The sequence below is a fragment of the Lampris incognitus genome, chromosome 11, assembly GCF_029633865.1.
Source record: "Lampris incognitus isolate fLamInc1 chromosome 11, fLamInc1.hap2, whole genome shotgun sequence".
Lineage (NCBI taxonomy): Eukaryota > Metazoa > Chordata > Actinopteri > Lampriformes > Lampridae > Lampris > Lampris incognitus.
This window is the reverse complement of record NC_079221.1, coordinates 9857917-9884143: the sequence shown is the minus strand read 5'-3', so window position 1 is coordinate 9884143 and position 26227 is coordinate 9857917. Positions and strand designations below refer to the sequence as shown.

The 26227-nt window shown below is 42.3% G+C and overlaps 1 protein-coding gene across 1 annotated transcript in view; it reads left to right on the top strand.

The window, feature by feature from the left end:
• The window catches only part of col4a1 (collagen, type IV, alpha 1), a 73856-nt gene that overhangs the window by 16907 nt on the left and 30722 nt on the right, over window positions 1–26227 (top strand). Inside the window, exons 2-22 of the mRNA XM_056289990.1 lie at window positions 12240–12293; window positions 14797–14886; window positions 15403–15447; window positions 15692–15736; window positions 15893–15955; window positions 16098–16151; window positions 17696–17722; window positions 17857–17931; window positions 18126–18188; window positions 18537–18572; window positions 18702–18740; window positions 19243–19338; window positions 19538–19573; window positions 21229–21288; window positions 21884–21919; window positions 22025–22069; window positions 22553–22585; window positions 24081–24132; window positions 24319–24354; window positions 24875–25021; window positions 25515–25598. Coding sequence (XP_056145965.1) covers window positions 12240–12293; window positions 14797–14886; window positions 15403–15447; window positions 15692–15736; window positions 15893–15955; window positions 16098–16151; window positions 17696–17722; window positions 17857–17931; window positions 18126–18188; window positions 18537–18572; window positions 18702–18740; window positions 19243–19338; window positions 19538–19573; window positions 21229–21288; window positions 21884–21919; window positions 22025–22069; window positions 22553–22585; window positions 24081–24132; window positions 24319–24354; window positions 24875–25021; window positions 25515–25598 — 1216 coding nt within the window. The remainder of the gene's footprint in view (window positions 1–12239; window positions 12294–14796; window positions 14887–15402; window positions 15448–15691; window positions 15737–15892; window positions 15956–16097; window positions 16152–17695; window positions 17723–17856; window positions 17932–18125; window positions 18189–18536; window positions 18573–18701; window positions 18741–19242; window positions 19339–19537; window positions 19574–21228; window positions 21289–21883; window positions 21920–22024; window positions 22070–22552; window positions 22586–24080; window positions 24133–24318; window positions 24355–24874; window positions 25022–25514; window positions 25599–26227) is intronic.

Here is a 26227-nt window from a genome sequence, read left to right as displayed (position 1 = left end):
ACCATGTTTCCCAGACCATAAGTCACAGTTTTTTTACTCATCTGGCTGGTCCTGCGACTTATATTCCAAAGCAACTTCCCTCCATCCATTATCCAAACCGCTTATCCTACTTAGGGCCGCGGGATGCTGGAGCCTATCCCAGCAGTCATTGGGTGGAAGGCGGGGAGACACCCTGGACAGGCTGCCAGTCCATCACAAGGCCAACACATTCACACCTAGGGACAATTTAGTATGGCCGATTCCCCTGACCTACATGTCTTTGGACTGTGGGAGGAAACCAGAGCACCCGGAGGAAACCCACGCAGACACGGGGAGAACATGCAAACTCCACACAGAGGACAACCCAGGACGACCCCCCAAGGATGGACAACCCCGGGGTTCAAACCCAGGACCTTCTTGCTGTGAGGTGACCATGCTAACCACTGTGCCACCGTGCCGCCCCCAAAGCAACTTATATAATGTAATTTTGTTGGACGAATACACTGCATGTCAACTAAGGCCACTACATGGCACTGTTTAATTTTGTGACTCAAGTGAAAATACCGTACCACCCATAGAAATTGAATGAGAATGGCCATTGAACTGTTTGCTGCAGTCATTGAGTTGTTCAAAAGAAAATGGCGATTGTTGTTGTTATGGTGCCAACACATGTCAGTTGGGCCATAAATGTTCATACTACTCCACTGCTCATTTGGTCATTACTGCAAAACCTCACTTCAGTGAGTTGGCGACTTTAAAAAAAGAAAAGAAAAGTCTGTGACTCGCTGCAAGTCGGTTTGTATGGAAGTTAGACTGCTACAATGGTAACAGTTCTTTACAATGGCAGCGGTTCAAATGGCCGCCATGGCTCTGACCATCCTGCTATGTTGTTCTACTGTCATTCAATTTCTATGGTACCGCCATATAAATGATAAATGTGACTTATACACCAAAGTGACTTATGTGTTTTTCCTCACAATAACGCATTTTTTACTAAGTGTGACTAATACTCGGGTGCGACCTGTAGTCCGGGAAAGAAACTCAAGAGGCGTTGCGTTGAGTTAACACTGAGACAAGGATCATTTTTGCATATGTGCAAATGCATGTGTTTTTGTGTGTGTGCTCACGTGTTTGTGTGTGTATACATGTGTGTTCTGTGCTTGCATAACATGTATTTTACTGCGACACGTTAAGTGCCGTTGGGTTTATGCGATAGAGTGCATTTCACACTCCAGTAGTGCTTACCATTCTCATTTGGCCCTGGAGACAAGGCCAGGCTAATGGATTTAACTGCCAAGCTAATGCCCTCTGTCTTTTACGGTGTAAAACTAGAAAGACTATCCCCACATGGAAACCATGATTTTGGGTTTCATGCCACAAGCATGTCTTAATAGGCACGGGAACCAGGGGTTAAACATTAGACCAGTCAGTACTATGCAGAAGTGGCAATCACTATAATCTACTAGGATGCTATGGGGTGATTTTACATTGTGGGCCAATGGAGACATTGCCAGTATAACATTTGTGATCTGTAAAATTGGGATTAAAAGCAAAAGGATAAAAGAGAGTGGATGATGTTTCAGAAGACAGTAGTCGCTAAAAATGGATGGTGCACAATTCAAGCTTGTTTCGCAGTGGCTTTGAGCGTAAATTACCCAGTCTGCATGAGAACTCAGACATCTGGGGGAAGGTTCTTGGTTTAGTTTAAGTGTTGCACAATATACCAGTGGCTCCAAAGCCATATCTCATCAGAGGTTATTTACAGCATCTAAAACAGCTAGCCAAAAGCAAACCCAAATAAACACCCAAAAAAAAAAAAAAAAAACCTAAGCCAGAAGTACACACAAAACAAAATTAAGCAAGTTTGGTAAGCTGTTGTTCTTCTCCGTTTCCTTGCACAGTGAAGCACTTCCTTGATACACGTGACCAGAAAGCCATAATAGGACGATTTCAGCTTCCCACTTGATGCCAAAACAAATGACAGGGTGTGCACGGGCACTAATGTAAACCAGTGGTTCTCAAAGTGGAGCCTGGGCAGGCACCCTGAAAGGTCCCTGAGGAAGTTTCAGATGGTCACGATTAAATAAAGACTAATATAGTTTCATTAGAAATCCTGCACTGCAACTGTCTAAGCATGACTCTAGTTTGTGGTTTTACCACAATAATCTTGACATGTATCGTGTACAAGGTGAAATATTTCAAATCCAAATCATCGCTAACATCAGAAACCTTTCCATATGGGTTTCCCTGTGTCAAGACCTTGTCCGATTTTGAGTCCATGGCCGAAGTGTATCTGTTTGGAATTCTGTATAGTAACATTATTGGAGGTTCCTCAGTCTAAACGTTATAGAAATGGGTTTGCGGATCAGAGGGTAATCTTTGAAGTGAGTAATAAGCATTCTCCTTTCCGGAGCGCTTCAGGTTTAGTAACCTTCAACCTCTCAAGTGTCATGTAGAGGACTGTGATGGCGCTGGTCAACTCAAAGGTTTGTGTCTATATAAGTGTATGTGTATTTAGCAGGGTGTTTTCTTGAAAAGAAGCCAGAGTGCTCAGCATAGCATTCCTGCAATACATTTAAAACAAATCTGTGAAGCAAAGAGCTGAGTTTAAATTGTTATCTCCACAGTATCCGCCTTCGTAAAATCCATATCAATGTGGAAGGAAGGCTCCTCTTTGCTCTCCCATGGCCGGGGAGATAAAGGCAGAGGGAATGTGCTCTGGCTGTGTCCTATGGCCAACTAGACGTTCACACAGCCAGACCAGGAAAACTTGTGTTATAGTTTTTCAAAGCAACAAGAACAAACAAACAAACGTGCATACTCAGGATTTGTTCCATTAAAACTGCAGCCACACAGAACCATTCTTTATAATGGCCAAAAACCACCAGAGCATCCAAGGCCGGTTCATAAATGAATGCCAGCCTCGACAGACTCTGGAATCAGCTTTATCGCATGAACAGTCTCAGAAATAACTTTTGTGTTTATATGAGACAACTTATAGCTTTCGTGGTATCTGTTACCTTAATCACAATTGTGCGCGCGTGCATTGGTGTATGCGTGTGTGCTGGTGCTTGAGGTTAAGGCAGGAGAAAGAAGCCATCTCAGAATGATAAATAATCCTCCCACACACACCAGGCTCCGTGTAAGGTCACGCACCGAGACTTTCTCGGATACATCAGGAGTTTGTGGGATACGTCAATGGCATTGGGAGGCTTTGGTGGGAATGCGGTGGGAATACCATGGTATTCCAGAAAGCTATGGCCGGGCTGCTGTTATGCTCTGCTCCATGCTTCGAGATGACATTAGTCAGATGTTGGTATGACTTGCTGTTTACATTAACATGGAAGTACATACAAAAGAAGCCACCGGCAACTTTCCATAAATGTAATGGAAGATTATTTAGTGTCAATATAAAACACTCCAGAGCAGGGAAGGTCCCTGCCCCCATCTGGTAAACACTTGGCACTACAGCAGTATATACACTCACCGGCCACTTTATTAGGCACACCTGTCCAACTGCTCGTTAACGCAACTTTCTAATCAGCCAATCACATGGCAGCAACTCAATGCATTTAGGCATGTAGACATGGTCAAGACGATCTGCTGCAGTTCAAACCGAGCATCAGAATGGGGTAGAAAGGTGATTTAAGTGACTTTGAACGTGGCATGGTTGTTGGTGCCAGACGGGCTGGTCTGAGTATTTCAGAAACTGCTGATCTACTGGGATTTTCATGCACAACCATCTCTAGGGTTTACAGAGAATGGCCCGAAAAAGAGAAAATATCCAGTGAGCGGCAGTTCTGTGGGCGAAAATGCCTTGTTGATGCCAGAGGTCAGAGGAGAATGGCCAGACTGGTTCGAGCTGATAGAAAGGCAACAGTAACTCAAATAACCACTCATTACAACCGAGGTATGCAGAAGAGCATCTCTGAACGCACAACACGTCGAACCTTGAGGCAGATGGGCTACAGCAGCAGAAGACCACAACGGGTGCCACTCCTGTCAGCTAAGATCAGGAAACTGAGGCTACAATTCGCACAGGCTCACCAAAATTGGACAATAGAAGATTGGAAAAACGTTGCCTGGTCTGATGAGTCTCGATTTCTGCTGCGACATTCGGATGGTAGGGTCAGAATTTGGCGTCAACAACATGAAAGCATGGATCCATCCTGCCTTGTATCAACGGTTCAGGCTGGTGGTGGTGGTGTAATGGTGTGGGGGATATTTTCTTGGCACACTTTGGGCCCCTTAGTACCAATTGAGCATCGTGTCAACGCCACAGCCTACTTGAGTATTGTTGCTGACCATGTCCATCCCTTTATGACCACAGTGTTCCCATCTTCTGATGGCTACTTCCAGCAGGATAACGCGCCATGTCATAAAGCTCGAATCATCTCAGACTGGTTTCTTGAACATGACAATGAGTTCACTGCACTCAAATGGCCTCCACAGTCACCAGATCTCAATCCAATAGAGCACCTTTGGGATGTGTCATGGATGTGCAGCCGACAAATCTGCAGCAACTGCGTGATGCTATCATGTCAATATGGACCAAACTCTCTGAGGAATGTTTCCAGTACCTTGTTGAATCTATGCCACGAAGGATTAAGGCAGTTCTGAAGGCAAAAGGGGGTCCAACCCGGTACTAGCAAGGTGTACCTAATAAAGTGGCCAGTGAGTGTAAATACTATTTACCGTGGATTATGAATAAGGGTAGGCAATAGTACAATATCAATTATCATCTTTCAGTGGTATTGTATCAGAATGAAATTCAGATATTTTGATACACGATTTCGTTGTCTAAATTAATGATAATTTGATGATAAGTTGAAAGAAAGCTAGCTATGGTTTGATATTACACTTTACGTTGCCAAACGAATTTCAGTTGGATTTTTAAACATGGTATTGTTGCATAAATAAGCTGATATCATGATACATGTTGATATCATTTAAAATCCACAATGACTATAATAATGCTTTCCATATTGGCCAGCACTACATAGTTATGGGTTAACTTATACATAAAGTATACTGTGCGTACTTAAGTATGAACTCTGGCAAAGCGTAAATAATTGTACACAGTATTTCTCTCCTGTAAAAAAGAAAACCGTTGTTTATTGTTTATGCCTGTTAATGAATAAATGAATGAAAATAAATGAAAGATTCCCCACAGCCACAGAAAGCTAAATAATTTACTTATATTGCATTATAGAAGCTTCTGGGCTGCAAAGAGAAAAGCTGTGTGTATTATGTGGGTCAGGACAGTACAAAGAAATACTTTTTCTCTTCCCAGCTTACTTTATGCGCATAACTGAACGGCACACATACAGCCAACACAAGGTAGTGTAATGATGTTAACGAGAAAGTTAGGAAATTGATTTTTCTAGTATTGGGTGGCCTGGTTGTTACAGCTGGAAAAAAAAATCCGTCACCACTTTTAAACACAATTCATCATAAATAGGAAGGCCTGACTGAAAATCAGGATTTCATAACACGTGATACTGTACATTGCTGTTTATAACAACTTTATGGCTCTAGTTTCCGGGTCATAGCACGGTCGAAGGCGCCAATGCTAGTTCATGGCGCAAATCGATCTAAGATGTGGCCAATACTTTTTTTGCTCATTTTGGGACACGCTGCGCTGGCGGTAATTGGGCACAACTGAGGCCCAGTTGTAAAAGGGTCGGATTAGAAGGAATAAATTATCAGTAGGAATGGTGGGGGCTATCTTCAATTAAGGCCAATCAAATCAGCTCCTCTCATTCCCTTTAAAAGTAATGCGCGCACTGTCATGGTGAACTGCCAATTTCGTAATGGACGGGGGAAGTCCAGAGCGGCTAAGGCAGAAAAGCTTCTCCCAGGAGGAAACTGATGACCTTGTTCGGGAGGTGCAGAGTCACCAAGTTTGCATACAACAGACATTAAAACCAATTCCAGTGTGATATGAGACACACACAAACATGATCATAGGCAGTGGGTGAGGCAGATGATGGGGAAGGCTAATATTTGACCAACTATAATACCTGTTTAACGACCTGTAGCACGCCGTTCAATAGCTCCCTTTCCATTGCTGCTCACATCAACGTAGGCTAGGCAAAGATTGCAAAATACATGAAAATCATCCTTGGCTCTTTACATAATGAATCTATGTTCTTTACACCATTCAGGATTGTATATAGTTTTTCGTTTTGGCATTTTGACTAACTTACAGACAGATGTGAGTGTTTACACATTAAACCAATGAAATACAAAATCACTGATTTGACAGGTACATCAGTCAATAACATGCACAATAATATCGATGGGTGGCATGGTGGCGCAGTGGTTAGCATGGTCGCCTCATAGCAAGAAGGTGCTGGGTTAAAACCCGGGGTTGTCCAACCTTGGGGGTCGTCCCAGGTTGTCCTCTGTGTGGAGTTTGCATGTTCTCTCCCCGTGCCTGCATGGGTTTCCTCCGGGTGCTCCGGTTTCCTCCCACAGTCCAAAGACATGTAGGTCAGGTGAATCGGCCATATTAAATTGTCCCTAGGTGTGAATGTGTCGGCCCTGTGATGGACTGCCGCCCCAATGACTGCTGGGATAGGCTCCAGCATCCCACGACCCGAATGCGGATAAGCGGCTTGGATAACGGATGGATGGATAATAATATCGAAGTTGAAAACTCCGATCATAAATACGCACTTTCAGAGTGCCTGCATGTACCATTAGCCAATAAAAACGCAGACTTCTTTCACAGTAGCCAATAAAATGCAGTGTAACAAAGTGTGCTCTACCGCTCTGACAGTGAACTTAGGAGCATGCATTATTTTTATTCAACACCATCAAAAGGAGGACAAAGAGGCGTCCGTACAGATGTTGCGCTGGATGCTGGACAGAGAGCTGAAAAACCGGACTGTCCATCCAAAAGCCACACATATGGCTTCGCAGGGTGCACAATAGCCAGCATGTCAGAAGGCTTAGCCTTTAGCCTTTTTTAGCCTACAATACCCGCCGCCCCTGAACGTGATTATTTGACAGGCTACCGTTTAACAGATGCAGGCGTAATATTTGGTTTTATTTGACACCAGACAAGCACTGTGTCACCTAATTTTAACTGACACACTCTCTACTGTGCCCCCACACCCATTTCGGTGCAAGCGATGTCATGATGGGCCCAGATATTAGCAAACGAGGCCAAGCGAGAGAAAAACCACCTTGCGCCCAACGGAATTGTCACTGTCTGCGTTAGCACTACCAACAGCTTTGCACCGTCCGGAAACTAGAGCCCTAAGTGTTCTCAGAAATGTTGTTCCCTTCCTTTCAGTCCGACCAACTGGAGTCAAGGGCTAAACACAGAGGAAATCACTGAGATTTCTTTAGAGATTTATGATGAAGAATCCATTTGAACCCCTCCTGGTGGTGCTTGGATACTGACCATCTGCTGCCATACATTTCTCCATTAGCATCCTGGTTATGTAACCGTACCATACACTCCACCTCTGGTTCATATAATGAATGTTTGTGCAAATGGCTGACCCTCTGGTCCAGAATGAGTCTACAATGTGTTTTTCTCTGGGCTGGCCCCAAAATCCAGAGCATAAACATTACTCATCAGCTCCTCTCTCTTGGGTTTTCCTCACCTCTGGGATTCTGAGGAGACCTCAAGGTGATGCAAGACAAATCATTTGAACTGTGATGAAACATGAAGTCTTTTTGGATGGAAGTCTGCTCTCCTTATGTAGCCCCCAGCCCCATTTACACATAATACTGAGGATAAACTATCTTATCCTGGCAATCTGGCCATGCTTGTGTTTCTGTTTACCACGCCGCAAACATTGTTAATTACACCCTCTATCCAACCCCATTTCCCACTCTTTCAAGTGCTCTCTCTATCTTTCTCTGACTCCCTTCCTGTTGGTATTTTGTATGTCTTTCTGAGATTCTGTCAAAACAAACTTCCAGGCCTTGGTTCCCTTTCCATGTCCAGCCTCAATAAACAATCACAGACTGCCAGGCACGAACTCACATGTACACACAATTATGATGAGACACAGGGTTACGCAAAACTCCACAATAAAACATATACGCTGCACCAGTACGTGAAATATTTATATTTAAGAGTCTGGAAATTTGACATCCAGCCACAGATAGCTGAAGAATGACATAAACAGTTTTCCAGAGACACGTGAGGCCTTTAGTCGGATGTGTTTATTTGATGTGGTCGAGATACTCCACAGCTCTGTGACTCACCAGCCACTGTGTATTCACAATGGAGATGAACTAGCTCTCACCACAACACGGCCTTCTCGATAAGGCCTCTGCCCAGACTCTGTTAGTTCTCCGTTTGGTCTGTGGAGGATCACTACACTGTTTGGGGAAAATGGCGTCACTCCCGTTGAGCAACAGCTCATACATTACCAAAGTCCCTGATCCTGTCTCTTCAAATTTGCCGTTCAGATACTCTCACTTAAGGTCTATGGTCCCTTTCCAGATCAGGAGTATCTTTATTAATTTCATCCTGATTCTGAGGCCTGATTTGCAAACCTCCAGACCTTGAATTTCACACTAAATTCAATGCTCCAATAGACTCCATCATCCTCGCGACCCTGAGAGCAGGATAAGTGGTTCAGACAATGGACGGAAACAGATTTATTCCAGCACAGTTAGCGTTTCGACTGAACAGTCTTCATCGCACTAATGAAGACTGCTTTATCAGACTATTGGCTGCCCTGCACAGCAAACCACACACAACACCTCTTATTTTTTTTACTGCAGTTATTGTTATTATTAATTATTATTATTTGTCTTTAGAGTCATACATTTATTTAATTCCTGTTTTAAAGCTACTTGTTTTAATCATGTCGACTTGCTATAGGACATGTACAAGTGCATGTGTGTGTGTGTGTGTGTGTCTGGGCTTGGGTGTGTTAATATGTTGGCATGTGTGCATGTACAGTACATCTCTGTGGTGACGTAGGTGTCCTGGTTTGTATGCTGTTACTTGCTAATGTATGAAAACAAACATGGATTGTATATATTAGATGATACAATGTACGTATGTATCCAGGATGTTATGTAGGTAGAGTATGAATTATGTTTAAGTCATGTGGGATAAACGATTGTATCATGTATTGAATAAGCTGCATTAAATTAAGATTTACAACACCATACTATGTAAATTGTGAAACTTTTCTTTGTTATTTCTTTTCCTTAATTTCTGTGTCTTATCTTTCCTATTGTATTATGTTAAAAACCTCACAAAAATGATGATCAACAAAAGAAATGATAGTCACGACAGCCCGCATCAACCTATAGAACTGGGAGTCTGGGCGATAAGGCGCCTCTTAAACTCCTCTTTTCTCCTATATAGATACCGAATCAGACACCACAAGCCCTCTCTATGGCAGCACGTGTCATTAGCGGGATGCCGTTTTTGTAAGGATGTCAGTTCCTCTTTGTGCCATCGCAGCCCATCTGCTGTTTGGGTTTACGGCGGTGTGTAACGGACAGAGGAGGTAAACAAAATGGTGGTGGTGGGGCGGGGGGGAATCAAAGCCATAAGCATTACTTTGATCTACCTAGAGATTTGCGTGTTGTGTTTTGAGATCTGGCTTAAGACATCACATGATGGTACATAATACACATTCACACACACACACACACACACACACACACTAGGACACACATCTACACGTAGCTTACACACATAAGGATGCGCCTCATCATGGTTGACGGTGCGGCGTTTGGGTTTCTTGGTCATGCCATGAATGAGCTGGAATGTCAGCTCAGCCAAAGTTGTGTCTAACAAGGAAGTGAGAGGACTGACGTTAGATGGACTCAGACAAGTGGTAACGCTACATAGAGGCGAAGAGCAACAGGTGAATGAAGAAACACTTCAGCAAGACGTCAGCGTGAGCAGCTGTGAGTTACTGTGGCGGTGTTTACAAGACGCAAGATTGTTCTGTCATTTTATTAGCCTCTCTTGGTGAATTTAGAGACGCTAATAAAATGATAGAACAAGTTTGTTCTGTCATTTCATTGGCGTCGCTAAACTCCCTTGGCGAGCCATTGAAAAATAATTGTATCGCGCGTGCCTGCCGGTGAATTAAACACACATGTTGCTTGTTCTCGGAGTCAGCACTCCTTTTCCTCTGTTTGTCTTATGATACTGATCTGATCTGTTACAGGTGTTGCTGAAATATTTTCCTGCGGGAAATCAGAAATCAGTCTCATGAAGAAAATAGAGAGAGAGAGAAAAAAACTTCAGACACCAGAAATTGGGAGGTGAAGAAGTGAGATGGTGTGAACGAGAGGGTGTGAGGGAGTCAGGATGGACGTGACGTAGCGGGCCACACATGCACGGCACAATGCATGCGAAGGGAAACAAGAGCATTGGGACAGGGTGGGGGCTGTTGTAATTTTTGGGGCTAAGTGTTTCCCATGGTATGGTTTCCCATCGTTTTGGAAACCACATATTGATTTACTTAGTCTGAAGTATGCCAGAGATGGGTGGGTGTGAGAGAGAGAGAGCAAGAGAGAGCTAGAGAGAGAGTGAGAGACGGGTATAACAACCGAGAAGGGGAAAATTAATTATTAACAACATGGAAGTAGAGTGAGAGATGGATGGGATTTCAACAGTGCGTGAGTGTTGGGGAATATAGTGAGCACTGCCGATGGATGGTAAAAGTGACATTTGCTTGTTGCTGGTGGGGGGTTTTTTGGGGGGGGGAGTAAGACAGAGAGACTGACAGATGGACGGAGACAGAGTTGCGCGTTGTAAAGTTGTGTACCCTCTGCCCGTGCCTCCAGGTCCAGGGCCTCTGAGCCTCAACAGGCTTTTGGATGGAGGTCTTGCACGTGAGCAAGGCAACAGCTGGCTGAGTCAGAGCGCAGAGGAGGAACGGAGGAGAGAGCCAAGTCACTGGAAGCCAGTTCCCAGGCTCCGGCCCCCAGAGGCGGCAGTGGGGAGGATGGTTGGGGGTGGGGGTGATGGTGGGGGTTTGGAGAATCAAGGCCAGCTGTGAGGATGTCCCACTGCCTGCATTTCTTAACCCAATCCGTGACTCTTGCCCTGCCTTAGAAATAACTCAATCATGCGAAATAAAGCACTGGTGTAAGATCTTATTTTTAAACTTTTTTACAATTTTTTGGATTGGGGTTCAGTCTTGAAAAGTGGGCAAGATGAGTGTAAATAAGTCACGAACAGCGATTCAGGAGTCTGGAACCAGGCTCATCCTTATTCTATGCCCATTCCGATATGCATATGGAAAAAAGAAATAAATATCATCAGCAACTCAGATATGCGGCACTATGTGAAAGTTCCAATCAGGAGAACTGAATGACCTTACTACAGAAGGCTTTCATGTAGTATATCTGGTTGACTGTCTAACACTAGCAGTTTCTGCAAGGTTTCTCCCACTTGTGGTGGTGTTTTGAGGTTGCTAGTGTGATGTCTGTCTGTGATATCTATCATGACAGTGTTGTGAATCTCTTATATGGCATGCTGTAAAACATGCTGGATAAGAAATACACCCTGCTCTTTTCTTTTGCACATCTGTTCTCTTTCTTTGCCTTTTGCTACAGGTTGTTGTGTTTGATCTCATCTTTTTTATGCTTGCGTCTTCTGTGTTTCCATGACCACTCGCTAAAGATGACTGTCACTCACGTCATGTGACAACTTGAGTTTTCTGAATTGAAAAGAAGGAAGGGATTGTGTGGCACATTTTACACATCTGCTAACTGATAGAAGCGCTCATCCTAAACTGTAGTCTACAGCTTGCTATCGGGGACTTTCTCATCCTTAACGCCCTATCAAAAACACCCATCCGTCCATTTTCTATACCCGCTTAATCTTATTCAGGGTTGCTGGAGTCTAAGCCAGCATAAATTGGGAAGAAACCTGCAAAAAGGCTGGGAGAATATGCAAACTCCATGCAGATAAGACTTGAATTTAACCCAGGACCCTCTTGCTGTGAGGCAACAGCGCCTCTATGCCACCTTAACGCCTAAACATATTTCTGATATTTACAATGCTAAATCTAAGGAAGTGTTTCCAGGAAGAAAAATAAATTTTCAACCCATTTTGTTCTTTCTTTTTTTTTTTTACATATTTTTCGTCATGGCAGAGTATGCAATTTTCTTCGACTGTCGTCCTGCAATCATAAAAAACACATTTTCGCCCTATTCTATGTTATTTTTCAAGCACATACCTCTGTCCCTGTGAAGTGACATGATGCATCACTGAAACATTAATTTCTTTCATTCACCATCTTTGTCTACAGGGGTGCGGAGCATCGTGCGGAAAATGTGACTGCAGTGGTGTGAAGGGAGCAAAGGTGAGTTATATCCAACATTTCATTCTTCCTGCATCCGAGTTGAAGGAAAGTAATTATACCCACATCACATAGGTGCAAGGCCATAAGAACATCGTCAATGAAAAAGGGGGATAGCACCTGCACCCTTACTTTAACCCACAAACGTTTAATAGAACAACGTTTCAATCCCACGTGGATCTTCGTCAGGTCAAAATGTTCTACCTGTTTCCGTTATCACTCATTTCTTCAACCATCAGTTGACACTGAGTCTTCAAGTCAGTCTGCAATTGATGACTGAGATAACAGAAAGCACGTCCTCCAGGCCTGGTCGGAGGCTGGGACCAAAGTGGGGCGCTGTTGAGTTTCTATGGTCCTAAGCAGGTGTGACAGAGCCTGGTTTGTTCTGGGTCGGCTCAGTCGGTGGACCTGTTGTACGTGGGCTCTTGGTGGAAAACATTGGACAGGGGCTCAGTCACGGAGGAGGAATCAGGGTTGGAACGAGGATCAGGCAGAATTAGAGCATGTCCGGACACACAGCTGGGCTGAAGGCCTCATTCCCACTTAGCAGAGCAAGACTCTCAGACAGACATGGAGTTGGTAGGGACACCAGCTGAACAAGCTGTGACCACCGACCTGTGACCATCCAGGTGTCAGCATACTAGAAAGCTTATCTCTGACTTAAAAGCTGTTGTGAGTGGCTATTTCTATCACACCGATGAATAAAATGTTATTAACCTTAAGTTCAAATCATTTTTGAGGGCCCCAGTTTGCCAGTTAGGGGCCCTTGGAATCATCCTAACTCCCCCCATACAGCACCACTGAATATAAATAAGTATGGAAGTAAACTTATATTTAAGTGTACTCCCAACCGCAACAAATTTCCTCAAAAAGGACAATATAGAATCAATAGATCAGTCATTCTGTCTATCTATCTACCTATCTATTGCTCTGTCCTTATAAGTTGACTGTTTTGACAGCAACTTCACCGTTCAGTTGTACCTGCCAGTAGGTTAAACACAGTTTACTTTACATCTGCATAAGCCTAAAATATACAGACAATAGTTAATACACTTTATATATAAACCCCTTAAAACACAATTGAATCATCACCTTTCAAGGGAATTAGGGTAAAAATGGATATGTTTCTCGAGTGTAGCTCCTGTTGTTATTATTGGCATGTTTCTATCAGAGCATTGCAGTGTGTTATCTGTCGTCTAAGCACGCTTGTCTGGCCTTATATGGCTCACTCGAACGAGAACAGTAGCCAAACATTCAGCTCACCAAAAAGAGTGGACGTGCTGAATGTGTTCAATGGAGCCTGTCCAAACCAGTGTGGTTTTAAAGCAACACTGTTCTTTGGAAGGTGTTGAACACCCTCAGAAAGCCTCCTGAATTCCCCTAAACTGTTTTTCTTTTTTTCTAAATACATCATTTCTCTGACATCCGCAGTAACAGTCCTCTTTGACATTGGTCCCTGTTTCATTTCCCATGGTCCACAATGCACGCCATCAGTGCTGTTAGTCAGGAATGATGAGGTCTACTAAGGGAATTCATTGTGGTTTTATCCAAAAATCCCCATTTTAATGGTTCCTTTTTTTCTCCGCCGTCTGCTTTAACAAGGTTCTCTCATCTTTGGCAGTAGTTTCTAGATCACTAGGTGAGACACGCTGCAAAAAGAGGCCCTCCAAAATAATTTTGCTGCCCCCTATTGGCAACTTTAGAAAATTACTTAAGAATACCAGCTGGTAATATTTTTATTGCAGTATGAATAAACTGCGCATTCAGGTTTTTTAGTATTTATAGTATTTAGTATCGTTATTGGATTTTACACAGAAACCTTATTTGTTACATGTACATATATGATCATAATTTACAATTCTTTAATCTCCCTCTTGATGTACAGGTTTGTATTCTCAACATAGTAATCCTTATGGAAAAAATGCATATTTAAGTATATTTATACTTTGGTATAGAAAGTACACAAAAACTAAAAAAGTGTTTTTATTAGTACACGATGTTCATAAATATTTATTAATTCAAAGTTTAATTTAAAGCAAATGTATAAGCCTATATTATTATTATACCTTTTGTGAAATTATGAACTATTTAGAAAGTATAAGTAAACTTAGTATACAGTGTCCAAAGTTACATTTTTCAAGTGAAATAAAACAAAAATAAAAGTATGTTTGTGTATTTTTAGTTTAAACGTATCATATTAAAAGTGCACCAAAGTAAACTTCATTTTTTTATGGGACCGCTATTACAAATATTTCTATTACAATCAATAATCATAATCCACTACTACTACTCCTGCTACTACTACTTTTGGCTGCTCCCGTTAGGGGTCGCCACAATGGATCATCCGTTTCTATCGCTTCCTGTCCTCTGCATCTTCCTCTGTCACACCAGCCACCTGCATGTCCTCTCACCACATCCATAAACCTCCTCTTTGGCCTTCCTCTTTTCCTCTTCCCTGACAGCTCCATATTCAATAATCATAATCCACTATTAAACTGTTTTACAGGGTGAGCGGGGCTTTCCTGGTCTCCAAGGCAACATGGGATTCCCAGGGATGCAGGGACATGAAGGGCCTCCAGGGCCAATGGGCCCCAAGGTGATTGACAGGATTGTGTGCTATGTGTGCGCATCCATGCATGCACCCACCCACCCACACACACACACACACACACACACACACACACACACACAAAATCAAAAAACAAAACAAAATGTCTCATTTATGTACTCCCAGGACTAAAACCCAGTTGTTTTTTTCCTGAGGTTTAGTGTTCTGTGGTTTTGCTCTAGACAGAAAATGAAGTGGAGCTACTGAGTAGGATACAACACAGTGAGCGTATTGATTGTCTTAAAAACTTATCATCAATTATACAACAACAACAAAAAATTAACTGTGCCCAGAAAGTATCTCTGCTCATTCAATCACAACCGTAGTTGACTTTTGAGGTTGATAGTATTTGGGTGGTGGTTAATATTATTAATTTCCTCATCTGGGTTTGTTATTTGAGAAAAAAAAATTTGCAAGGCTCATACCTTATTAGCTGACTCCACGGCAAATTCATGTCAAACTTCTATGCTTTTGGGTTTTTTAATGTCATCCGTGTCTTCTTAGGGGGATCATGGTGAGTCAGGGGCACCTGGGTTGAAAGGAACACGTGTAAGTATTTCATTTGTGTGATCACAGCAAAACAGACCTTTGTGTTTATACCGAAGTGCACAAAAACCTTTACAAACTTATGCAGACGCTTGGAGGCCACTCACAAAAAGTGCCTCAGCTTCTGTAACTTCACATTGTTTAATGAATGGTTATTTTTGTATGTGTAATACGCTCTTTTTACTTTATTGCCATTTCCTAGTGTATAGCTTATGCATAACACTGGTGTGTTTGTAATGTCTTTCAGGGTCCTTCTGGTTTGCCAGGATTCCCAGGAAACCCAGGACTACCTGTGAGTCCTGTACTCTTCTTTCAAATCTGCTTTCATTCTGCCACAATCCTTTGAGGCGCTCTTGTAGAGAAATGAAAATGTATAGTGTCATGTGTGTTGGTATGTCCTCGTATGATAAAAAGTGATTGTCTGTTTGTTCATGTCATTCACTCATAGGGCATCAACGGAAATGACGGCCCTCCAGGTTCACCAGGTATCCCAGGATGCAACGGGACTAAAGTAAGCCCATTGTCAGACTTCAGCTGAGGTTGAAGAATCAGACCAAATGTGTCCGTGAAAGATATTTTATGCTGATTAATAACTTGTTTTCCTCAGACACCTCTCTGACCCTTTGTGACATTGTTCTATGTTTGTGTCACAGGGAGAAAGAGGCACGGACGGTTTTCCAGGCTTCCCTGGCCTTCAAGGACCACCTGTAAGTAGTCAAAATATGACACTCCCCCACTTCACCCACCGCATTTGATCTCTAGCATGTCTACATGATGATGATGATGATGATTGAACTATCGATAAATCCGCCTCCCTTAGTTACTGTTGCTGACTCAAGACAACGTGTAGGCTTATCTGTTTATTACGTTTATTATGTGATTTAGGTTGTGTCAAAGTCATTCTTGTTTGATACTGTAACTTCCTGCTGTCAGTCGTCAATTTATTAATTCTGTCGACAGTTTTCACTGTAACAATTAAATCGGTTCTGTCCAGCGACCCCATTACCTTCTTTGTGACTAGTCTAACAGGTGCAAGTTAAAAACATGTTTCCGTGGTTTTACTTTAGTTGGAATTTTTGTCGATGACTTAAGAACACGATTGGTACGTCTACAACTTTTTTTTCAGCTACAAGCAATGCAAAAAGGTGAAACGAGTGTGGGTGAAATCAGTAGGTAGAAATAATAATCCTTAATTTGGTACCATTTGCCATTTTAAACTATTAGCTAAACGTCAACTATTGTAAGCGGTTATTTTCTTGCCCGGTGCGGGATTCGTTTTGGGGTGTACTGCACCACAAGGCGACATCACTAACCGCTCGGCTAAAGGGTCAGAACCGTTAGCTAGGGGCTAATGTGTGTTATTAGTAGTTTACATTAGCTAGCGTTAGCTAGTACAGTACCGATTAGAGATCGTTAACGTTACTACTGTAAACTACTAATAACATACGTTAGCCCCTAGCTAACGAGTCTGACCCTTTAGCCGAGCGGTTAATGATGTCGCCTTGTGGTGCAGTACACGCCGTATCGAATCCCACACCGGGCAAGAAAATAACCGGTTACACTACAAACATGTGATGTTATTTTTGGAGTTCTGCGACATGAAAAACCTCAGAACAAAAGCAAACGTCTTTTACCTTCTACATTAAGATGATTTGTTTGGCCGGCACACAGCTTGAACAATAGGAGGCAGCTTCCTCTGCTTTGGTTTGGTTTGGCAAACGGGGCGAAAAATACCCCATTGCTCAGCCCCTCAGGACACCTCCAGTCACTAATGAACTCTACGAAACTCTACGGAGGCTACAGATCAGAAAATGTCGGAGGGCAACGGTCCAACGGCCAGTCCGTGTTTTGAATGGCGGGCTTCAGGCGTTTGGGTCATTTGACGGTTCGCGAAACATCTCCAAGTCCCGCCTCCTCCGTGACGTAGCTATGTCTGACAAACTTTCACGATGAGCCCCGCGACTAATATGGGTTATTTCAAACTAATATTACAACCAAGTAAATAGATTAAACCCGCCGTGTTAAAGAGGTTAAGCTAGAAAATTCACCTTTGCGCTGATATAAATGTGCCTATCGAAGGTTTGATCGTGTAACGGCGTCAAATCGGCGCGCTGTCGTCCTGCTGAGAGCTGATTGGGGGATTGTTGTGTCAATCATTATTTTTCGGTCAATCGCGTCCGTTTGAAAATGCTGTTACGCTCCCGCGTCATACTGCCTTTAAACAACTTTTCCCGCCGTTCTCTCTCCTCAGGGTTTGCCCGGAATCAACGGAATGAAGGTTAGATGAACACGTCAAGACGCTGTGTCTGAATGTCGTCTTTTTTCAATCAATATGCCACCATATGTTTCCACCTACGGTGAAAACAGACGAGGGCTGCGTCAATTCATTTCTAATTGCGCCATGTCTTTCAGGGTGACCCTGGTGGCGTCATTGGAGTTTTGCCGATGAAAGGAGAACCAGGACTTCCCGGCCCATCTGGATTTCCTGTACGTGTGTGTGTGTGTGTGTGTGTGTGTGTGTGTGTGTGTGTGTGTGTGTGTGTGTGTGTGTGTGTGTGTGTGTGTGTTGCAAAAAGGGAGAAAGAGAGAGAGAGAACACTTGATGAAGAGAGCAATAATAGCATGTAATATTAGATGTAACCCTGTGTTATTTCAAGGCCTTAAAACATATTTCCCCATAGGGAATAAATGGATTTCCCGGACCCATAGGCCCTCCAGGACCGCGTGGCTTCTTAGGACCAATAGTGAGTGACTGCGATGGTGATAAGATGTAAATCAGCAGTATGCAGAGGCAGTGTTACATTATAATTGATCAGCCGGTTTAGTGTGCATTGCAAAACAACACAAACATCTTGGACTTCTGCAACAAGAAAAAGAGGGAACAAGTATATTCTGGTAATATTACTTTGGCCTTAATTCCATGAAGAGCCTCGCTGTGACACAGATGTTACTGAGCGAATACGTAATGACATAACATAAACGTCTGCCATTTTTATGCATGGATTATAAATTTATCAGCCTTGACTCATTAGCTAGAAACTGTCCAGGTACCATACGTGCATTTGGCTGATTTGACGTCTGTTATTTTACAGGGTGAACCTGGTCCTCCGGGTCCTCCAGGAGAGAAGGTAAGATCATGCTAGGCGGCAATATCACAATCATGAAATGAATTCAGCCGTCATCTCGCTAAGCTTTGACAGAGTTTCTTCTCTTGGGATATCACAGGATGTTGTTTTTCTTCCTGTTCTCTCCTGCAGGATGACAAGCTGTCCTTCCAGGGTGAAAAAGGAGAGAAGGTGAGGCTGTAGAAACATCCTTGGCATAAAACTCAGCAAAGCTTTTGCTTCCTATGTCATGGGCAGAGGTAACTTCTCCAGTGCAGCCAGTGGATTCAGATAAATCATAACCGGGACTGCACAACTCTGACAAAATTAATTTTGAAATAACGTTAAATAACCAGGATTTCCTCTATGGAAATATAATGAAAGACTTTCTTTATTGTTGGCTCAATTTAAAAGTTCCTAGACTCAGAATACTTTGTTTAAAGTGTACCTGAACTTGAGTTAATTTTTTTCACATATACGCCACTGTATGATCACATATTGTGTGTTCACACCGTATGATACTGATAATTACAATGACATTTACAAGGAAATATCAGTGGGTGATTTGATGGTTTTTTCCAAGCTTCATGCAGTAAAATTGTCTCGGATACTGCAAGTTATAATTCAAGGTTGTTGTATTTGATTGTCGCTGTTGTGGTACTTTTTCATTTTACTGGTTGTCCTAATCTCGTAGGGTGATAGGGGATTCAGAGGCCCACCTGGTCCACCTGGACCACCCTTGCCAGAGGCTGGAGGACCACCTGTCACACATTACGTACCTGGACCACCGGTACTCATTCAGTCATTTAAAAAAAGAGAAATGGATGGACGGATAGATGCATAGATGGATAGACGGATGGATGGATGGACAGATGGATGGATGGATGGATGGATGATGGATGGATGGATGAATAGACGGATAGATGGCTGGACGGATGGATGAAGCCTCTGTTTTCTCACTGCATTTGTTTGGGTTATTTTTACAACAGGGAGAAAGAGGAATTCAAGGTGAAAAGGGAGATAAGGCAAGTATTTTACATTTCAGTACTGTAGTATAGAGACAGTAGAAGTATAAATAAAGTCCAATGGCCTTGGATCAAGTTTTTTTTCCATTAATTAAATATTCATGTGATGAAACTGCCTTTTAAAGGGAAGTTTTGGTAGATCAGCTAGCGACAACACTGAACACTCCCTTGCATAACAGTTGGATGTGTGTGTCCACCTTCTGTCAGTTTTACTCACATTTACATACATGCATATATATTTACATTTACTCATGCTCTTATGCAGAGCGACTTACAAGAGAATCAGTGATTGGCAGATAAATTCAGGCGTTACCAATAGGTCTCATAGAGCACTGAATAGTAATCACATGGTAGTAGTAGTAGTACTAATAATAATAATAATGGATTAACGGATTACATTTATATAGCGCTTTATCTTGACACCCAAAGTGCTTCACAGTGAAGGGTACTTTAGCACTATACTATACTATATGCTATATGATACTATATATATATATATATATATAGCTTTCTTCTTCTTTTTTCGGAAACCGTCAATGATGTTGGTAAAAGTGTTCAACAAATGAGCGGAATATCAATATAGATGTGGGAAAAAACATCTCTATATTTATATATACACACACACACACACACACACACACACACACACACACACACACACACACACACACACACACACACACACACACACACACACACACAGTAGCTGCACGGTGGCGCAGTGGTTAGCGCAGTCGCCTCACAGCAAGAAGGTCCTGGGTTTGAGCCCCAGGGTAGTCCAACCTTGGGGGTCGTCCCGGGTCATCCTCTGTGTGGAGTTTACATGTTCTCCCCGTGTCTGCGTGGGTTTCCTCCGGGTGCTCCGGTTTCCTCCCACAGTCCAAAGACATGTAGGTCAGGTGAATTGGCCGCACTAAATGGTCCCTAGGTGTGTGTGTGTGTGTGTGTGTGTGGGTGTGTGGACCCTGTGATGGTCTGGCAACCTGTCCAGGGTGTCTCCCCGCCTACCACCCAATGGCTGCTGGAATAGGCTCCAGCATCCCCGTGACCCTGAGAGCAGGATAAGTGGTTTGGATAATGGATGGATGGCTATATGAAGTAGTAGTACATTAGCTACATAGTAATTATACAGTGGCATCATATGACGCAGTAATCGTAGCAGGTTTTTTTGAATAGTAATGATATTATAGCAAAGAACGCATTCAGGTTTGTCTTCGATCATCAAGAGATGATGAAGAGAACAATGGAAGTTCGAGGTAGATTTACACTGACCTAGGGCAGCAAACAGACATATCACCACGGAAACATGAAACGTCAATGGCAGTCAGAAACAGGGCACAACAGTAGACACCTATAAGTAACAGCCAACACCGATAATAGTATTGATGATGTATATTAGATGGAAAGTGCCATTTGACTGTTATGCAAATGTGAAGAACTTCATTCAAGATCATAGAACTGTTTGTGCCGTGTACTCATTCCTGTGCGAGTTTAGAGGTTGCATGCCAGTATCCGTAATATGTTATTGCAGGCCTTTTTGTGTGACTTGAAAACATTGGATTATATTCACAGCGTGCACAGAAGACGACATCTGTTGAAATGTTCTGTCTTGATACTGTTTCTGAAAGGCACTTCTGACCTGATTTCCTTTGCAGGGTTTTTGTCTTCCGTCTCAAAATAATGTCAAAGGCGACCCCGGCCAACCCGGACCACGAGTGAGTGGCATAAAGCTCCTTTTTTACTCAACACATGAACCTTTCAGGAGAAAATAACCAACTCGCTGGAATTTCACTATGTTGTTGTTGTTGTTGTTTTGTTTTTAAGTCCCTTTGAAAAAAGTGGACATGAAAATAAAGATTCCAGTGTTTCTTAGAAGTTTGCCCTTTACAGACCAATCTTTGTTGTTGTTTTTTTTTAAATGCTTAGTTTCATGTCTTTGTGACAAAATATCCATCAGTGACATCGAAAAGGTTTCCTTATCTCACAGTAGATAGTACTGTGAAATAAGGAAAGAAAAAGCCGATTGTTGTTAAAGAACTCTGCTCCAAAATGATGCATCCTCCAGTTGAAAAGATAGGAGCCATACGCTTACCAATCTGACTGCTGACGTGATTGTAAATCTAATAATGGGATGTAATTCATTAACTTTAATTAAATACCGAGCCATCCGTATCAAATATCAAACAGAGGTCTCTTAAAGCTTTGGTTTGACTTTGACACCAGTGATAATACAAAACACTAGGGTGAGGGGTTCAGCTGAAAGGCCTCATGCGATAGAATTAGAATAAACGCCTGTTTGTTTGATTTTAGGGCAAACCTGGCAAGGATGGAGAGACCGGGCACAAGGTAATGATGATGTGTTGTCGGGCGTTTTCTGCCTGTTTACTGTCATTTGCTGTTGATACGAGCACAAGTTGGTCGGTGCTAATGTACATGTCTGCTCTCATGCAGGGAGAACTGGGCTTTCCTGGGCCGCCGGGGTACATGGGGCTGCCGGTAACTGATTTATTATTTACTTATTCACGCATTTGAGATCCGCTCATGTTTTAAGCACAGTTGTGACTTGTCCATAGTCAATCTGTATTGGACTATCTTCTTGGCTTTTCAGTCATTTGGTTTTTTTTTTAGATTCTTTTCTTACTTGTGTATCTCAGCTTTTTGTTCTATTTAATGACTTATTTGCACCCTTCATGACCCCTGCATACTAATGCCGTCGTGTGTTGGCGTGGCAAGCACGACCTCTGCACACAACAAGATATGTGTTACTTATTTGGATTTGCATGTGTCAGATTAGTCTTTTTTAGTTTTTAGTATTGAGCGCAAAATTTCCAAGTTCCTGCAAAACAAATGTACCTACAGGTGCTATAAAGACACCTTGGACCGTGCCTTAACGTTGAAAGCTTCAGTTTGAACTGGGAATTATTTCTGGGACTCTGCGTCGTTCTAAAGATGAAGGTTAACTTCTTGGTCTCCTTCCAGGGTGAAAAAGGAGAAAGAGGACCACCGGGATATGTAAGTTTCTCTCTCATCTCTAGTTTATTTTCTCTCTCTCTCTCTCTCTCTCTCTCTCTCTCTCTCTCTCTCTCTCTCTCTCTCTCTCTCTCTCTCTCTCTCCTCTCTCTCACAGAGACACACAGATACACGCTCTTTCTCTTTTGCTCTTACTTTCTCCCAAAGCAGGGGCCTCATGTATGAAATGTTCTTAAACGTTCATGCCATCGACTGGCAGCAGAAGTAGCAACTCTAATAATGACCACCAGGTGTCGCCATATTCCCTTATATGCATGATTATGGCTACACATTGTTGTAATACTCCTAAAGGGTATTTTTGCCACAACACTGATTTACATACACAACTATTTTCACCAGGATAAAAAAAAAATTGTGTATGGCGGAATTAGTCATGGTCAGTGAAAGAATACTGTGAGTCAAAGACTGCAAAATGACAGTTGTGTAGTTGTGTACACCGATTGTGCACATCAATGCAATTAATCCATCAAAGGAATGAAAAAGTTTAATATTTCAGCAAAATTATGACAGATCCTCATCTCACATCATTTCACTGTATCCATGAAAACAGAGTCATCATCACTGGGTGACAAGCACATACAACAAATACCCTCAAAAAGAGAGTAGAGGTGAACTGAAAATAAATTGACACTCTCAATGTAAAAGGAAACAATAGATCCACAAGATGGGTCTGATATTAAAGGATTTAGGAAGACGCTGTGCCACAGTGTCCAAACTGGACTCTTGAGCAGATTCATCAGTTTCAAAATGGTGGTGAATGAGGATTAACATCTGGTGGGAGCACCACAAACATTTCTGGACTCGATATTTTTAGTTACAGTGTTACTTTGACAGAAGTTAATTGTATATATTTAATTAAAGCTACAATCCTGTGAGGATTTACATGCAAACAAATGGTTTTTTTTTAACATTGTATCCCTAGTGTATTTAAGACATCCGCTAATGAACTAATACATACATTTCTGAAACATAAAACCCGCTGTAGATGCTTGTTCTTATGGTTCCTGTTGGGCAGGACCTTCCCGGCGAGACGCTGCTGCACAAAGTATTTCACCATAGCACTCAAGTGCAGAGATATAAGGCCGTTAGCAGAGTTTGAATAAGAAGAAGAAATGTTGTCTTTAACAAGCAGATATGGCTGACCAAACTCATCGAAGACCTTGACCAATACATGCTACAAATATTTAGCTGAAACTCAGGTTTAAACATGGTTTTTTAATTTTTTGTTTGGCCTTGAGAAAGGTACTGACACATCACAACTGGTGACTCTTTTCATCGATCCAACATCACTGCAATTACCAGCATCACCACAGGTGTCAGAAAGTTAAAAAAAAAAATTTTTTTTAAATGAGGAAATAATAGCTTAAATGTGTATATAACCTAATTTGTGTATTTTTCTTTTATTTCATGAATCCTTCAACCTTTTGAGTGGTAGTGAATCATCTTGGTTTTAATTGCTGTAATGATGTCATTTTAGGCCGATGGTGTGCCAGGCCCCGCGGGTCCACAAGGGGCACAAGGAGAAAGAGGTATGCTCAGGCCTACATTGGCCACAAACACACCTGAGAACAAAAGAGCTGGTATCGACACATGCACACACATATGCACAGCTGCACACAGGCAAGCACACATATCCCGTGAATTTTTTTTTTTTTTTTGGGTCGTTGTTGATGATATCCTTGTTTATATATTCTCTCAATTTTATTTTTTAACAGGTTATCCTGGTCTTACAGGAGAACCAGGTCCACCAGGTAAAACAAAGGAAGCAAGTCTTTATTTCATCACCGTAGACTTTAATGATTGATTCCAGAATGGCACATGATGACACAGCAGTCACCCAGGGGGCGCCCTAACTTCATTGTGCTGCATGCGTTAAACAGTTCAGTTTTGCAAACAATTCATTGTGTGTAAAATTTCCACGTCCCTCCTTCCTTAGTTACTGTTGCTAAGCAACACATTGTCAAGATGAACTCTGTTACCATCCACCTGTATAAATTACCAAGAGATGTTATTTATTGATCACTCTAGATAGCGTCATTCTGTGTTACAGATTCCCAAACAACACTTTTGACCATTTTCCTCAGCCTTAGCTTCGTCTGTTAACTAAACTAGCGTTATCATGTGTTACACAAAAGCTGCTCTGTGCAGCAGCGATGTGGGAAGTGGTGCGGTTGCTAAGTGCTCATTGGTTGATTGTTGTGCCAATAATTATTTTGTAAATGGTGAATGATTATACTGGACTAACTCTTGCATTGTTGTCTTGTATTTTAGGCAGGGACACTGAGGGCCCTCGTGGAGAGGCGGGTGAAAAGGGAGATAGAGGTCAGAAAGGAGACAGGGGTCTAGACGGAGAGTCTCTCCCAGGCCCCCCAGGACCAGACGGAGTTGCTGGATCCGCCGGGCCCCCTGGAGCCCCAAGTACGTCACATTATGTTAAAAATCAATTAAACGATATCATTGCACAGCAAAACACTGTTGCAATACACTCGAATAGAGGTGAAATACTTTCCAACACTCAGTTGGAGTAAATAAAAGTGAGAGTGATGAATACCCTCAGATGCATAAAACTTCCGAATATATTATCGCATACTTACAACTAGGTTTCTTTGTATGTTCAGTAGTGGAAATATGTGTACACAGTATTTTTTTTTCAGATGTATTGAACCTTGTCTATGTAGATTCTTGCGTAGTCTTTCATTATTAATCTCAATGATTATGCAAATTATTGGCACATGCAAAAGCCATATGCCAATGTCCTTAATTTATCATAAATGGTTTCCAATTGTGATCTAATTTTTTTTAATAGCATTTTGTTTTAAATGTGTGTGTGTGTGTGTGTGTGTGTGTGTGTGTGTGTGTGTGTGTGTGTGTGTGTGTGTGTGTTTGTGCGTGCTGTTAAATGACTACACAGTTGAACCTGGTGAATGTGACGTTGAGATAGGAGCCCCTGGCCCCCCGGGACCTCCAGGACTGCGAGGGGAGCTGGGCCAGAAGGGTAAGGGGGGGGGGGTTCACTGGCATTCAGTCTTCCTCTGTGCTCTGAAATAATCCATGTGGTCAGTCTTGAATAGCAAGAATAAAGCATGAATTGATTGTCATTCCTTCTCCTGTTCAATACAAAATCCAAAATAAAGTATACAATATACAAACACTGCCATAATAATCTGAAACTAACCAAAGGGCATGCCATTTATTTTATTCTCCATCATTTTAGCTGCCGGACTAATCACTTAAAGCTACAATCCTGAAGATCTTTGTTTTTGTGTTTAACTTACCAACACCCATGGTGATACTGGTAATTGCATTGGCCTCTGACCATTAATCCCCCTGGATAAGAATATCCAGTGCAGTTCTGTCAGCATCTTCCTCATTACAAACAACAAAACTGAAATTTTGGCTATTCGTATTTTATATGTTAGTAAATATTTCCAATTATTCTAAGAAAAAAAAATTGGTGACATGGTGGCACAGTGTTGGTGTGGTTGCCTCACAGCAAGAAGGTCCTGGGCTCGAACCCCAGGGTAGTCCAAGCTCGGGGGTCATCCCGAGTCATCCTCTGTGTGGAGTTTGCATGTTCCTCCTGTGTCTGCGTGGGTTTCCTCTGGGTGCTCCGGTTTCCTCCCA